Here is a 17,412-nt window from a genome sequence, read left to right as displayed (position 1 = left end):
AAGATTGAATATTGTAAAATCAGTGACATGCCTTTGACAATTCTATATGGCCCAGTGTGCTTTTGATCTATTTACCCTGCTCTTTGTGAATAATTTTAGCCTGTCCTTTCTATACCATGACACTACACTTCATAAACCCCTATTTTGTAGAGGCCCTGGTTCTGGCTACCTCTTGATGGTTGCAGCCTCTCAGCTCATCTGGATTCATTTCAGCCTGGCTTCATCCATGTTCCAAAGTCCACCAGGCTGGTAGCTGAAACTGAGATCTCATGTGCACCATACATTTAAAGCAGTGTTTCCCAACCTTGGGCCTCCAGCTGTTTTTGAACTACAATTCCCATCATCCTTGACCACTGGTCTTGCTAGCTAGGGATGATGGGAGTTGTAGTCCAAAAACAGCTGGAGGCCCAAGGTTGGGAAACACTGATTTAAAGCACTATGTCTACTTTAAATAGTCATGGCTTCACTCAAGGAATCCTGGGAAGTGAAAGAAGGGTGTGGAAGTTGTTAGGAGACCCCTATTCCCCTCACAGACTTCCCAGGGAAGAGGAATTGACTGCTAAACCACTTTGAGAATTGTAGCTCCCTGGAATAGATGTTTCCTAACAACTCACAGCATGCTTAACAAACTACAGTTCCCAGAATTCTTTGGGGGAAGCTGTGACTGTGTAAAGTAGTATGATAGTGCTTTAAATGTATTGTGATGGTGGGGCCTATCAGTATTTCTCAAACTTGGGTTCCCAGCTGTTCATGGACTACAACTCCCATTATCCCTAACCCCTGGTCCTGCTAGCTAGGGGTGATGGGAGTTGTAGTCCAAGAACAGCTGAGGACCCAGGTTTGAGAAACACTTTTTTCAACACTTGTAATGAGACAGCACCTCCCACTGCATCTGAGGGCAGTAGGCTAAATTAGGGGCCAAAGAGAAGGCCAAATGTCACCCACAGCTCTGCTCACTACTTGTGCCTTTTGCACCTGCCACCTGAGGTGGTTGTCTCATGGCGGTACCGGCCCTGAGAAGAGCATTCTCTCTGCCTACAAAAATACAGTAAACATGTCAAAGAACACCTTGGCTTGTCACAGTTATCAGAACTTTTAATATTTAATCTTGCTAATGCTGTTAGTCATTTGTTTCTGTTTTAATATGGCCTTGGGTGAGTCAATAGAAAGCTGCCATATAAACTGTTGACAATAAAACAGAGCAGTAAAATATAGTTCCTTTCAATCTTACAGCATATGTTTATGGCAAGGCTAGAGATATGAAGCAGAGTCAACAGATAATAGTCTGAATTACTTATTGTGGCATTCAAAAGTGGCAGCTTGTATATGAATATGCTCCTTAAAGTGTCCTGGCATTCATGATTTCTAGCATCTAGTTCTGTGACACACAGATCTTTGAACCCACCCGGGCAAATTATCTCATGTGGTTTGTACTGTGTTGGCTATTACTTCACCTCCCTCTTTCCCTTCAAAAATACCTTTCCCATAGCACACGCTTGTTTGGACAATGACGTCAAGGAGGAGGGGGAGTCTGAGGTGCCAGAAACAGGTCATATAAAAAAGTTTCTTCTGGAATCTTGAGACATAGCTTCTTCAAAAGGATTATTCTTTTAACGTCAATAAGCAGCTCTACAATGAGAGTAACTAACATATTCCTTCTCCTTGCAGTGGGGATCTTCTGTTCCTCAGGTAAGGGCTATATAGAATTCACGTCTTTTTCCTTGCAGATGCTAAAATTCCCAGTATAATTGTTCAGTCGATTTCCTATACACTCCTGACAAAGGAGAGTATAGGAAAACATGCACCTCTATGATGGGATAGAGTCTCATTTTGAGGCTGAGGAAAGGTATTTGAGTGACTTTGATGAGAACTAAAAAGGAACCAGATCTACATATTAGATCTTCTCCAGATTTTGTATTGCAGTTCTCCAGCCAGGTGTGTGTAAAATTCATACACTATGGTGGTTTCCACTAAAGGAAGCGCATTAGTGAAAATAACATACAAAAATACATTACAGTGGTACCTCGGGTTACATACACTTCAGGTTACATACGCTTCAGGTTACAGACTCCGCTAACCCAGAAATAGTGCTTCAGGTTAAGAACTTTGCTTCAGGATGAGAGCAGAAATCGTGCTCTGGCGGCGCGGCAGCAGTGGGAGGCCTCATTAGCGAAAGTGGTGCTTCAGGTTAAGAACAGTTTCAGGTTAAGTACGGACCTCCGTAACGAATTAAGTACTTAACCCGAGGTACCACTGTATATCACAGGAAATTGCTTCACCAAAATGTATATAGTAGTCAAAATTAAATGTTCTTTTTAAAAAATCCAAGATTTATATATTATTCTATTTTTAAGGTCTAAATATGCAGCAGCAGACCTTGACATCTCAAATTTCAGTGGCATCCTGTGTGAAGCCAAAATCTGCCCCCTTGCCTCTCACTTTGCATTGGACTTCATATCATGGCATCTGCTGCAGCACCCCCAAAAGCTCCACACCCAGTGTGATTGAACAGGTCACGTTCCCCTAGATTTAAATATGTACTCTTGTCAAATGAATGTATTTTTGTTAAATGTTTAAATGTTGTTGTTGTTTAAAAAAATTAGACTGATTTGATGCAGCTTTAACACAACCAGCCGAGGTTATAGGCTCTGCTAGAAGTAGAGTGGATTTCTAATCAATAATGTTTTTTCTCACATTGTTAGGCAGCGCAGAAACTGATGGTGGCAACAGTGAGGCAAGAGAGGTAATGTTGTCTTGATTATTTAAGTGCAGTGCATCCTGCTTTGGTGAAATTTTACCCCGCCGATATATGGCAAATGCACTATTGCCACATAAAAGAAGTCAGAACAATACAATGTGTCATGTACTGACAGTGCTTCCCCCTTTTTTGGATAGAAAATGAGGTGCTGGTACACATACATTGATAAAAGAATCATGGATGCCAGCACAAAATGGCTGCCCTGAGTACTGAGCTGAAATTCAGGCAACCCAAACCTTCTGTCGTTGCCTTCGAGAGGAGTGCACTGAAATCACCTAGCTATGTTTCTCTGTGTATTTCCTTACCAATAAACCAGGAGTGGGGAACCTAAGACCTGGGGTTGGATGTGGCCCCCAGGCCTTTATATCTGACCCCCAGGACTCACTCTAGGCCCATCCCCAGAATATGCCCAGGAACCCTTATCATATTTGGGAATTATTCAACTGCACAGATGCAAGAGTCTCATCCATTGCCCTGCTCACTTTTACCTCTGGCCCTACGCACCCCTAGCATGCACCCCCCCCCATTAATGAATATGGTCCTATGAGTGGAAAAATATTCCCCACTGCTGCTATAAACTAGCTACACAGATATTTTACTAAGCATGTTGGCTGGGGCTGATGAGAGTTGAGGTCCAACATTATCTTGACGGTAACAGGTTGAGGAAGGCTGCAGTAATGAAACTCTTGCCAAACAAACTAGGATTGATAACTGCAAAGGGCAGCAGCTTTTACTGGGAAACAAATGCCATAGCATACAATGCTTCGGTAGCTATCACGCCAATGTCTAAATTTCTATGCCATTCTTCACTCTGCTTCCTCAACTTAACCTTCATTCTCCAGTATCTTCGTTCTTCAATATCATCCTCTATTAAAGAATACTAGGACCAGCTCTACCATTAGGCAGCGTGAGGCAACTGCCTCGGGCAGTTGATTTTGGGTGTCATGAAAGGGGTGCAAATTATTGTTCTTGGATTTTTACTGCGAGAAAGGGAGAAGGTGGTTGTGAGGATTTTCTTGCCTCAGGTACTGTTCATGGGTACTATGGCTTAACTTTGGGAGAGTGGCACCCTTTGTCACTGTGTCTCAAGTAAGCAAAATGTCTTGCACCAACTTTGAGGAATATAAATTTAAAAGATTGTTGCTGTTCCAGATACTGAACTGTACAGCTTTTATTCTACAGCCAGCCTGTGAACTTTATGAAACACCAGGATGCCCTAAAAATTTTGATCCCGTCTGTGGCACTGACCAAGTGACCTATCCCAATGAGTGTACCTTGTGCAGTACAAATCAGTAAGTATCTGTTTTTTCCTTTACCACTTAGTTTCTTCAAGGGAACCTGTTTTCTTTAGGCCTTTCGCCATCTTTCAAGCCTCTTCAGTAGATAGGAGTGCCAGTAGGTCCCACAGGGAAAGAAATAGTAAGTGAGATACCTTCAAATCCCTCCTTTCAATCTGTGTGGTCACCCCTCCTGTGAACAGAAGATTTCCTTAAGAGGTACAACGCTCACATCATAAAGATTACCCACACCCACACTCCAGAACAGAGCAGCAACATATATATCAGTCATAAAGTAATTCAAATACTTTAAATTGCTACTTGCTCTGGTATATGGAGGGGTGCTGGATTATCCTCTTTAAATGGGTCCTGCTGAAAGGTGGGCTATTTGGCCAATGTAGCCTGATGGCAGATGCATCCTAATTCACTTAGGTTCTTGTAGTATTTTTTATATAACATTTTGTATTGGTTTTACATGATTTTATACATTTTAACTTTAACCATTTCAAATATTAAAATAAAAGGTTCTTTTGAACCTTCGGACTGCCTTCCCTCCCTCTATGGGTTCCATATTTAAGATTTAAGTTTTCTGCATCCTTTTCCTTTATCCATCTGTTAGATATCTATAGTTACCATATTTAATTCCACATTACAAGTGTCATTACATCCCTGCCAATGATTGTAACTGTTTAACTGTCTTTTAAATAAATTAAGAATTTACTCCAGTCTTCTAAAAATAATTGATCTTCCTGGTTTCTGATCTTCCCCATCAGTTTCACCATCTCTGCACACTCCATCAGTTTTGTCTGCCATTCTTCTCTTGTTGGTACTTCTCCTTCCTTCCATCTCTGGGCTAGGTTCTCCTAGTATTTTTAGTCCCAACAGCAAGATGGAAACAATAGTTCTGAAGAAGCATCGTGAGGAACAGAATAGGAGATTGAAGGGAACATCAGAGGCAGATCCACCCCATACATTTAATGCATATCGAACACATATTTATAGCAGAGGACTTGCTCTTCAAAGAATCCTGGGAACTGTGCTTTGTTAAGGGCAACTCTCTGTGAGAAGGAAACAACATTAGCATGTGACAATAAGCTGGGGTTCTGCCCAGTAGAAAGGGTATTGCTGGCACCTACAAACCCAATTTTCACGTTCCACACTCACTTTCTGAAAATTTGCACTCCCTTTTCCTGCTGCACATCTGCATGGGTGGTTGTGAGAGATTCCAAAGCAGTATGGAAGGTGACTCAGGAACTGCAAAGGTGCAGGAATCAACAAAAACAGTCTCCCTCTTTCTATTAGAACAAGGATTGAGTGGCTCTCCAGATGTTATTGGATGACACTTCCCATCATCCCTGGCCATTGGCCATGGTGACTGAGGTTGATGGAAGATGGAGTCCAATAACATTTGGAGGGCCATGTATTCTCCATCCCTGAATTAGCAGGAACGAAATCCAAATCCCTTCTATCGGCAGAAGGACTCACTCCATGAATGGAAAGGCACCTTAGGATACAAATCAATGTCTCCCCTTCCCTCTTTCTCAAGAATGTGAATTTCATCTAGTGAATTCTGAACATATAGCTGCTCTTGAAGGAACAAGTTCATTTTTTACGGTCAGTTGGCAGGCCTTATTTGACACAGAGAAAGTGAAAGTCTCCCTTAAGAGCCTTTTCACTGTTTTAGAGACTGTGCAGGCAGTAGCTCCATGTATGCCTGTGCATATGTCACTTTCAGTATTTATACTTCAACAGGAATTTGTATGTGTGAGTAATAAGGATAAGGATGGGGGAGAAAGTTGGTTTTGTTGACATTTTAGGTGAATCTACCTTATTTGAATTTCTCAAAAACCAAAAGTGGAAACACAGTTCTCCTGTGGAAAGCCACAGTACTCTGAATTTTGAAATGCAGTTCTCTAGCTCCAAAGTGTGTGGGGAGGGGGACGTATGCATAACTTGCATGCAAATGATGGTGAATTTTCATGAGGACTTGGCAAGTGAGATCCTGCCCAAATTGTAAAATTCTATCTCTTTTAAGTTGTCCATGCCCTGAACACTAGCAGGTGTCAAAACATATTATCGCACAAATGCATTAGTCTAGCAATGCCTATCTGAAATACGTATGCTCTGATTCTCACAAGGCATGATTTGGCAACATCTCAACTTTGACCTGGGAAATGAAAGATACTATTCAGTATGTTTTATACCTTTTTTGCAGGCAAAAGAATGTACAAGTCAAAATTAAGAAGGCTGGAATTTGCTGAGAGTGTTGAACATGCATAATTTTTTTGCTGAAGAATTTGGGAGTGGTCTTCCTGGCTTTCTCTGATGAAGATGCACAGAGTTAATAACTGCTTGTTATTACAATTTCCCAGATTTTTTTTGTCAATAAAACAACAGCATTGCAGCAATCTGGTTTGGTCATTGTATTTATTCTTGATAGGTAGTTTTTGGCACTCTTCTACTGAACTATATGACAAAGAGTTTGCACACACATTTTCTGCCGAGTCCTCTTTGAATATGGAACTGCATGCAGGAGGTACTGTGTGAATTAGATGGCTATATTTCATAGCATTTGTCTGTAATCACAACAGAACTGGAATGGGCTGCCCACACCATCTGGTGAGATGTTTTTCATTTATTTACTGCCATAAAAGAAACTGTTGTTTCTTCACTTGAATAATTCATAGCCTGCTCTTCATTAATCCCAGAACAGGCTACAATATAAAAAATTAAGCAGATAATAAACAATAAAACCAGTTACATAAAACCAATAAAGAGAAGATCATCATCTACAGTCATTGAACAAGACAACAAGCTGCCCAATTCTACATCCAGCTTAACCAACAGCCTAGGCAAATAAATATGCTTTTAACTGGTGCCCCGAACCCATCACAGCTGATGTCAGTTGAGTTTGCGAAGAGAAGCCTGGAGTTGGACAATACCTTTATTAGGACAAACCCACCCACTCTCCAAATACAAAAATTCTCCAGAATTCTTCATTAGGCAAGATGTTACACAAAGAAGAGAGTCATGTGACAAAATGGGAGTAATAAAATAAGACTGGTTGTTATAGCCATAAGGTCTTGCTGACAGAATGGGTTTCAAGATGGAGATTGCAAGCGAAGTCCCTCTGAGGTGATGAGACTTCAGGTCTCATCTGGGAATAAAAGGGGGGGAAACCACTGGCTGCTTCCCCCACGGTTTAAGAAAATAAAGATGGGCTTGCAGCCCAGTTCTGCCTCACCACATTTTCAACAAAACCCACAGGTTCCTGGCAGCCAGAACCAAGGAGCCAGAACATGGTCGTCTTTATATCCGCAGCAGATGGAGCTTCACCACTCAGGTGACCTCTGGTCAGTTGGTTCGCCACTGTTTATGGGGAGGAAGAGGGGGAGGAACGAGATGGTAGTGAGTCTGATGTGGTGCAAATGTACTGGCAGAGCCCATTCAGTGCTCCTGTCAGCTGGTTTGCACTGCACCAACTTCGTCACCACCTCTTCCTTCCCCCTCTATCTCCCTGTACACAGCAGCAATGCAACCAACTGGAGGTAAGGTGCCACCTCATCAGGCCATCCCCTACTACTTGATATGCTTCATATCATATACTTTGCATGCATTGGGCTGAGTCAGACTCACTCAGCATTTGAACATGAACAATCTTTGCAAGGCAGGAAATAAAAGGAAATGAACAGCCTGAATCAAAGGAACATACTGTTTGACCAGCAGGTGGTGCCCATGTATTACAAAGCTTCAGAGCTGATAAAACCTGAAAGCAGCATTTGAATTTCCTTCCAGCATCTTCACAGTGGGGGGAAACAAACATTAATGTCCCATGACAACAAAAAAGCAGGCAGGTTAGTGCTTAACAGGTGATACTGAAATGCATCTGGAGGGCTGTGTGTTAAATTTATGTACCTTTGGAAGAACTGCAGCCAATTCACACATCTGCCAAACTTTCTCCAAGAAATTGTTATTGGGGTGGAAGCCCTGCATGCCATTGCCCTTCTGATTCAGAGTCTTCAAGCTCATTTCCTGAAGAACTCTGACTCCAGTGTCATGACAACAGGGAGGCTAGAAGAATCAAACAGAGAAGTCTGGGGGGGGGGGGGTTCCCCATCCCTGGGATAAGCCAAAATGAGAGATTAGGGGATAACAGGCTGAAAATTTAGTCACGTGTGACATAGGTGAAGACCTCCTGCTAAGCTCACAGAATGTTCAGTAACACAATAACAGACCCCATTTCTGTCTGTTAGCCATTGCAATCATTCTGGATGGAGCTTGGTCAAGCCTTAAGCCAGGTCCACTCTGAACTGACCACAATCTTTCCTTCTTCCCATTGTTGCTCCCATGACTTATGAGGTGAAACTGCATCATTTTTGCTTGTGCTGTTTTCCTGATGGGGCTGAACAATTTCTAAAACGAAAATGCAAAAGAGCATGCGCAAAGAGCACTCTGCAAACTGAGTGTGAAATGTTTAAATGCCTATGTTTCAACTAACCATGTTGTACATTTAGACAGAAATTTCAGATTTTGTGACAAGAAAGCTTTGCCATTGTTGTTTTGAAATCCATATTTTGATTGCAAAGGTTTTATTCTAACATACAGAAAACCATGGGTGGTATTCATCCCTAGTCCTACTCAGAGTAGACCCATTGGGGTTAATGGACATGGCTAACTTTGATTAATTAATTCCAATGTGTCTACTCATAGTAGGACTTAATTGACTACAACCATATATGAGACAGCTGCACCATGATGCATGCAAAGGATGGTTTTTGCAATGAATGCCTTGAAAGCCAAGTCATGTAGCTGAGTTTTAACAAACCTCCATCATCTTAGCACAGCCTTCCACAGCCTGGTCCTCAACCTGATGTTGCTGGACAAAAACCCCAATCAGTCCCAGTCTGCATGGCCAATGATCTTCAGGTGGTGAAGGTGCTGAGCTTCTCTCTTACAAGGCTCTATGATGTCAAGACTTGTTATTGACACAAGGTCTGCATTGTACCAGTTTCTGGCAACTATTCCCAAAATAACTCTGGAATCCTCTGCATTTGCCAGCATGAGAGCTAGCTTCAGCCACGTTTCTTGCTATCACTATTTTAAAAGGGTGGCTTGCAAAAATTAGATACTAAATAATGAAGTTCAGGCTCAAAGTTTGACTTTAAAACAAGCAAGAATGCGCTAATGTATCAACAGGAATAAATCCCCTTGCCCCAAGAAACAAGGTCATGTATTGGCAAGCATACAAGAGATGCTGTTTTGACTGGTACACAGAAATCAAAATTTCAGATCTTATCCACAAGCAAGATGTCTACAACTGATAACTGATTCATCATTAACATTCTGCAACTTCATTGCCCTTAACTTCCAAGCTACAACAAGAGGTTGCACTGAATAGGCCAATGTCGCACAAGGAGAAGGAGACTGGCACAATGGATCTTTCTCCTTTCTGCTCTCCTTTCCAGCTCCTTGTTCCAAAGGAAAAGTCTCTACAGAGGATCACAGGGACTTTCTGAACAGTGTAAGCAATCACCTGTAATCAAGTGGATGAATCTTATGCTGCCACATACAAACCTCAAAATGCAGAAGCTGTAGCTTCCGTTAGCCTCCATGCAATGAAGCCCATGCAGAGAGAGAGAGAGAGAGAGAGAGAGAGAGAGAGAGAGAGAGAGAGAGAGAGAGAATGGAGCTACTGCCCTCATTCCCTTTCCCATCACCCTCTCTAATGGCTCTTCTTCCCTGCTCTTCTCCCTGCTGAAGGTAAAGGCATTCCCCATGTGGCAGAACACAGGTTTCAGGAGACTGGAAGAGCTGGTGTGCATTTGGCAGGCTTCCCCTTGGCAGGCATGCCTTCCGTGCGTGAGCTGTATAGTCTGGTTCTGTCAGCGAAGACCATGGTGGGTGGTGGCGTCAGTGGACACAGACCTCGCTTTTTTTCCACACCTTCTTAAGACTAATGACTAAAGGGGTTTCCAGCTGTGATGAGTGATGGGTGTGAAACCCTGGACATTCATTATGTCTCGAGGGGGGTACAATTATCTACAAAGAAGTGACACCCAAGGGCACTCTGTTGCCTTTTTCTTCAGGCTGGCTTCCCCTTTGTGTAAGAACCAATTGTGCGATCTAATGCGTGTTTACCCTAAAGCAGAGGGCCTGAGGCCACTTTCAGTCTTGGCCAAGCCTCCAGAGGGCACAGACCAATGATGGATGCGGCTACAACACACTGTCATGCAGGAGCGTCTCCAGCCTGGACACTGAGGTCCAGCTCTCAGAGAGTCTTCTGGTGGTTCCTTCACTGCAAGAAGTGAGGTTACAGGGAATAAGGCAGAGGGCCTTCTTGGTAGTGGCGCCCACCCTGTGGAACTCCCTCCCATCAGATGTCAAGGAAATAAACAACTATTTGATTTTTAATATGTTTTACTCTGTTTGATGTTTTAATTTGCTGGAAGCTGCCAAGAGTGGAAAGATAACATCATCATCATCATCATCATCATCATCATCATTATTATTATTATTATTATTATTATTATTATTATTATTATTATGGCACATGCAAGCACAAGACACACACAGGTGCACAGCGCCCCCTTTCTTCAGGTTCTTTGTGCTGCAGATGAGCAAATGATTCATCTGGGTGCTGACCTGAGTGGAGAGACTTAAAATATTCTGTCTGACCAAGTGCAGGCTTTCTATTCCCTCCACTTTTTGTTGCCATCCAAAGCAGTATGTTATGGGGGGTAGCAGATTAAGTACCCAGGCTAGGGGTTTTCCATCCCTGCTCCAAAGAAAATCTGAGCGTGTTCAGAGGGGCTTCCTTCCTAGTAAGTGTCCTCAGTAATTGCAGCCCCATTGTCTACTCCCAGCAAGGAACTTGCTTTACTGTTTTCTGGACGGATGGGCTTCTTTCTCGGTGTCAGTGTAATATAACTCACACTGCCACTGAGCTGGCACATTAAATGGAGGGGAAAAGTAGGAGAATTATGCTTGAAGGAATGGAAGTTGCCTCTCGTTTTGTCTGAGTCACCCCAGCCTTTCATCCTGCCTTCCTTCCACAGGCAGCACTTCTGAAAATTACTGTGTAGGATGGCTTTGAATGCAATTTAAACGATGCAATTAGGAAAGGGGGTGAAGGAGCCTGCCGCTGCTTTTAGGAAGCAGCAGATTTCACCCTTCAGTCTCTATCCCCTCTAATGTTTTCGCTTGTTCAGCTACTACTCATGAAAAGAAGCATCTGCATTGTAACAGAGGGGCTATAATTAAACTTTTAACAGGGCCTCTGCACACAAAGGGATTTGAGGCTTTACTGAAATCACAGCTCGTCCACACTTTTCTTTGCCCGGCCACTTTCCTCCGGGAAAACCCACTCTTTAGCGCTGAATTGGAACAAACGGCAATGGGGTTTTAATCGGTCCATCACAGGGGTATTAAGTTGTGACTTGGCAATATATGAAGGAGCCATTGCAGATCAAATAATAATAATAATAATAATAATAATAATAATAATAATAATAATAATAATAATAATAATTTATTTATATCCCGCCCTCCCCAGCCGAAGCCGGGCTCAGGGCGGCTAACAACAACAAAACAGTATAAAAGTATAGCATAAACAACATTCTAAAATCATTCATTATAAAATTAATTAATTCAGGCCACTGGCAACCATTGGGCCAGAGCTCCGCGAAGATTGCCGAGGGAGGGAGTCAGGCTGTGCCCTGGCCAAAGGCCTGGTGGAACAGCTCTGTCTTGCAGGCCCCGCCCAAAGATGTCAAGTCCCGCAGGGCCCTGGTCTCTTGTGACAGAGTGTTCCACCAGATCGGAGCCACAGCCGAAAAAGCCCTGGCTCTAGTTGAGGCCAGCCTAACTTCTCTGTGGCCTGGGACCTTCAAGATGTTTTTATTTGAAGACCGTAAGTTTCTCTGTGGGGCATACCAGGAGAGGCGGTCCCGTAGGTACGAGGGTCCTAGGCCGTATAGGGCTTTAAAGGTTAAAACCAGCACCTTAAACCTGATCCTGTACTCCACCGGGAGCCAGTGCAGCTGGTGTAGCACCGGGTGAATGTGATCTCGCAGCGAAGACCTCGTAAGGAGTCTCGCCGCAGCATTCTGCACCCACTGGAGTTTCTGATATGATGCAGATGGAGCTTTCTTATTGATTTACCTACTGGCAGTGGAGAGGACTTGCCACGGAGCCCCACCACAAGGAGGTGGGTCACGGAGGACCTACCACAAGCCTTCCTGTCCTTCCTGCCATGGCCAGGCAAGTTTGGGACAGGAAGGAGTGGGGAATGGGAATGAGTTGTGGTGGGCTTGCAAGTGAAGCTTGGGTATGTCTCTGGCATGGGTCAGCCAATAAATCAAGGGGCATGCCTAAGGCAGTGGAGAAATGCCAATACAGATGACCCCTTTATCTTGAGCATCACAACAAAATTGCCTTACTTACAATAACCACAGTAAATGTAATGGGCAGCAAGCATCACTAACAAAAATCTCAAAGAGCCACATTAGGATAGAACTTGGTGTTCTTGGCTTCATCTCTGTACTGCTGTACGCAAATTGGATTGCAATGCAAATCTCACTGTACTGAAGTATCTCTTTCCCATAAAAGGAATATATATATATTCCTTGCTGCTTGGAATACAAATGACCCCTCTATAGTCATGGAAGGCAGGCAGAAGGGAGCTCTGCCAACATTTCCCATTTATTTTCTGCCCACAGCATCCATGTCGGATGCATTCAGCATGCAAGACTAAACAAGATTTTGTGAATCTGCTGGCACTTGTAAGCTCAACATGGTGTCTGGAAACCAAGATGGACCCTGACTGCTTTGTCAATTTTCAGTAGACATGAGGTTGATGGAATAAGGACCAACTAGATAAAGAATTGTTTGCATGCATGCTGTGGCAATGATTTACAAAACAATACACATAAAAATAAGCATGGAAAAGTTTGGCCTTTGAATGAGGTTGGCAAAATAAATGGGCCTTTTCGTCTCTCTTTTCAAAGTTTTGAAAAGTTTGGGGAGGTCAAGTTCTCTCTCTCTTTCTCTTTCTCTTTCTCTCTCTCACAAACACTCTCGCTCTTTCACTCCTTAGCAAACAAACAAGATGGGCGGGACTTTGTGCATGCCAAAATACAATCCAGTAGGCTTGATAGGATGAAAGTTCTACATCCGCAAACTGAGTTGTCCAAAGTACAGCTGGAGAGACTTGCATTTTCCAATCAATGTAGCTAATGCATCCAAAAGCCACAAAAGGGACTAAAGATGTTGGAGCTCCCATGTTTATAAGAAGCACTTATGCAAGATAAACACAACTCTTACATATATAAACAAAAGCACGGCTGCTCCATCAATCAGGCTGACCTAATGGTTCGGAGGCAATGAAATCCAAATATGTTCTGCACTTTGGTACTGGGAAAGGAAAAGCTTTCTCTTCCAGAAAGGAACAGTTTTATCATCTGGCTCTTCTTCCGTTCTTATCTTTAAAAGGGTGTTGGATAGACTGATCTATTCCATGTACTAATAGCATGTTCTTGCTTATTTTTGTTTATTTAGGGGGGAAATATAAATCTCCTTAAATAAAACAACCACACCCTTCCACATAAAACAATGGTCAATAAAGCACAGATAAGATCAGCAAAGGTTAAAAAGAAGCCTATATAAATAAATTATTCTTCAAGGATTTTTTCTCTCTATTTAGAGCATTTTTACCCAACTCTTTAGCCAAAGAGTATGTCAGAATGGCATACAAATAATCAATTAAAATAAAGTAAGTAACACAACACACAAGGAAAAGGGGATGGGAGGGAAGAGGAAGAACGCAAACTCAGGTACCAGTTCTTACAGTTCTTATAACAACCAGCTGCCATAGAAGCAGTTCAGGGGCAGGAAGTGCCTGGTGGAGTTGGTCTTTTGGCAAACAGAATGGAATGAGCCTGGCTCCTCATCTCTCTCACAGAGGCAGCCTGATGGAAAACCACACACCACTTACGTACAAGAGGGAGGGGATGCCAAGGTTTGCAGAAGTACAAAAAAAGGACTAGAATTCTAAAGGGGGCGATTCCAAGAGAGCTCAGTGAGGACTGACCATGTTTAGAGGACATGTTGATTGAGGAGAAACAGAAAATTAGAATAATGTATCCTAGAAACAGGCATGGCTAGTTGGCTGGGATCCTAAACAGGAGCATTCCCCACTGCAATGTTTTATTTCAGAACCCGCTTGTTAGCAGCAACTGTTAGACTTGGCAGCTCAATGGAACTTCTGGATCCAGAGGCATTAGGTCTCGGAATAACAGATTAAACAAGCAAATGCAAAGAACTGTTTCCTTCATGCCTTCCCTGTGGCTTCCTCAAAGTATCGCTGGAGGGTTGCTGTACTAGACAGAACCTTGATCAGCTCTAGCAGAGCTATCCTTATATCCCTGTGTTACAGTACAAGGAGCCAAGCCACAGGTGGACAACCAACACCCATGTAGACAGAGGTTCAAATGGGTCACTGCCCCACCAACTTCAGTGCACCCTCAGCCATTCCCTGCTTGCCTACCTACCTACCTACCTACCTACCTACTTACAACGGTCCCAGAGGAGCTACCTGACCACTCCTCCTCCTTAGTCCCAGTGTTATCTAGTGGAAATGAACTGAAGCAGAATAGAAACAACAGCTAGTTTTTATCAAAAACAGATCTCAACAGAAATTGTTTCATCCTAACATCCCTGATACCATCACATCAGAGTTCCTTCTTTCCTGTTTCTTTGCTTTACATTTTTCCCGTCTTTTAAGAGTGTCCCCTCTCTTCTTTCAATAGTGTGGTGTAGTGGTTAAGAGCAGTAGATTTGTATTTATTTATTTTTTATAAATATTCTATTAAGTTTCCACAATAAAAAAGCATACAAAGACAAAGAAAATACGAAATCACACACACACACACACACACACACACACACACACAAAAAAAATACAATACAAAAATACAAACATTAAACACATCAAAAAAAGAAAAAAGAGATAAAAACACATACATTAACAAAAAACAAAAATTCCCTCTTTCTTAATTTCTTATCTTCAATTAACTTATTTTCCCGACTTCCTCACGTCTCCCATTCTTGTATCCCTTTTTAGAAATTAATTCAGCAAATTCATATCTTATTAATTTATCTGTTGTTAATCCAATCTTACATTTTACTTTGTTGCTAAAGCCCCTGCAATTCATTTCAATGTCCTTAACATTCATAAATTTTACAGTATTTCTGCAAATAAATTTTAAATTTCTTCCAATCTTCCTCCACCGTCTCCTCTCCCTGGTCTCGGATTCTGCCAATCATTTCCGCCATTTCCATGTAGTCCATTAGTTGCATCTGCCAATCTTCCAAGGTGGGTAGATCTTGTGTCTTCCAATGCTTTGCAATGAGAATTCTTGCTGCTGCTGTAGCATACATAAAAAAAGTTCTATCCTTCTTTAACACCGATTGGCCAACTATGCCCAGGAGGTAAGAGCAGTAGATTTGTAATCTGGGGGACCGGGTTCGCGTCCTCGCTCCTCCGCATGCAGCTGCTGGGTGACCTTGGGCCAGTCACACTTCTCTAAAGTCTCTCAGCCCCACTCACCTCACAGAGTGTTTGTTGTGGAGGAGGAAGGGAAAGGAGAATGTTAGCCGCTTTGAGACCCCTTCGGGTAGTGATAAAGTGGGATATCAAATCCAAAACTCTTCTTCTGTATCTTCAGAACAATAGGAAGGGGCAGTATTGTATTTGATTAAAAAAAAATTAGGAGTGGACCTTTATTCTGACTGCATGGCATTGGGAAAATATGTTTCTCCCCAACCCCCAGCTGTCTGAGAGGCAGGGTTCCATGGTGTGTGTGTGTGTGTGTGTGTGTGTGTGCGTGCGTGCGTGCGTGCAGTACACGACACTCAAAAAGGAATTCCTTTAACTTGATTTCCAGAACAGCAGCTGTACTGGTGTGTTGTACTAAAGAAATACAAATAAAACTCAATGTATGTTTGTTTGTAATTCAATCAAAAGATCCAATGGGGCTTACTTCTGAGTAGACTCTAAATTCTAATATGTTGTAGATATGAAGAAAACTAGTTAATTCAGAACCATTTTGTTTTTGGAACTGCCCACTCTCAGTTCTGGCTGTTGGTATGGGGCCCCTGAGAAATTTTCCCCGTGGGAAATTTTATCCTCGGCAGGATAAAGAAAGGTTGCCCACCCCTCCTGGAGCTAGTCAGTCAGCAGAAGCTATTCTATAAGCAAATGGTAAAGCTGACTTCTGTTCTCTTAAGTGGGATATTTTCCTCAATTCTCAGAAGATAGGCCTGGGAATGGGGTTTTCATTTTGCGCATCAGTACTTTTCCATTGAGCCTGTTGATGCCAGTCCCTTTTTAGTCATCACAAAAGGACTCTGTCTCTGCATTTTAAGTAAGTCCTGGGTTGTGGCCAATGCCCAAGGTTCTTGAAGGAAGTTGGATCCTTTTCCAGGAAGCAAGTAACTAAGCCTCTTTTGCCGTGACTGAGCTTGTCCCAGATAGTAGTCCATTTACATGGCACCAGAGAAAACTCAATCAGAGCATTTAAGGCCCATGTCTCACTCCTTTCACCTGCAATGCCCCGCTTGGGTCATTCTAGAACAACTCAACCTAAATTGGTGCCAAGCCAATGGTTAGGAACACTGGGAACTGGTAGACTAAAGCAACTAAAAATAGGTAGCCATGTTGGTCTGCCATAGTCAAAATAAAAAAATTCCTTCCAGTAGCACCTTAAAGACCAACTAAGTTAGTTCTTGGTATGAGCTTTCGTGTGTATCTGAAGAAGTGTGCATGCACACGAAAGCGCATACCAAGAACTAACTTAGTTGGTCTTTAAGGTGCTACTGGAAGGAATTTTTTTATTTTGACTAAAGCAACTATGAAACACCAAGCTGAGGAAGGCTGTTTGAAAAGGTGTGACAGTACCTTGGGAGTAGATAGATAGTCAGCATAGTAAGGAATGAGTAGCAGCTCTGGAAAGCTCAGAACTCTCATATTCTCTGTGAAAGGTGCCATTTATTGTCATTGACTTGAAGACTTGAGTGGGTTTCCCCCCTGCTTTTCTGTCCGTAGACACAGAAAGCAGCTTACAGTATTATAACAACATTAAAACATAAATAACAAACCATCATATAAAGGAACCTTTTAAGACAACAGCAGAGAAAAACAATCATCTGTTGTTCCCCACCTAAGCTCCCTTTGTTGATTGCCAGGTCCAGACTGTGTTTGGCAAAAACCAAGGCCTTCCTCTTGCTACAGAAAAGGTAAGAATTGATGCTCAGTGACTTGACAAGCCACCCCCATCTAGCGAACTGCTTTTTGGCTGAAGCTAGGCATTTTTAGGTCCA

General features: G+C 42.6%; 1 protein-coding gene across 1 annotated transcript; it reads left to right on the top strand.

Annotated features, from left to right (window-relative positions):
- The first annotated feature begins 1,483 nt into the window (after positions 1-1,483).
- On the top strand, positions 1,484-6,443 carry LOC308582556 (trypsin inhibitor ClTI-1-like). The gene is made up of 4 exons (XM_081185774.1): positions 1,484-1,689; positions 2,703-2,743; positions 3,941-4,050; positions 6,251-6,443. The coding sequence occupies exons 1-4, from the start codon at positions 1,635-1,637 to the stop codon at positions 6,294-6,296; spliced, it is 252 nt and encodes an 83-aa protein (XP_081041900.1). The 5' UTR covers positions 1,484-1,634; the 3' UTR covers positions 6,297-6,443.
- Positions 6,444-17,412: the final 10,969 nt, after the last annotated feature.

Source organism: Podarcis bocagei, assembly GCF_964188305.1.
Source record: "Podarcis bocagei genome assembly, chromosome: 2".
Taxonomy (NCBI): domain Eukaryota; kingdom Metazoa; phylum Chordata; class Lepidosauria; order Squamata; family Lacertidae; genus Podarcis; species Podarcis bocagei.
This window is presented reverse-complemented; position numbering and strand designations above follow the sequence as displayed.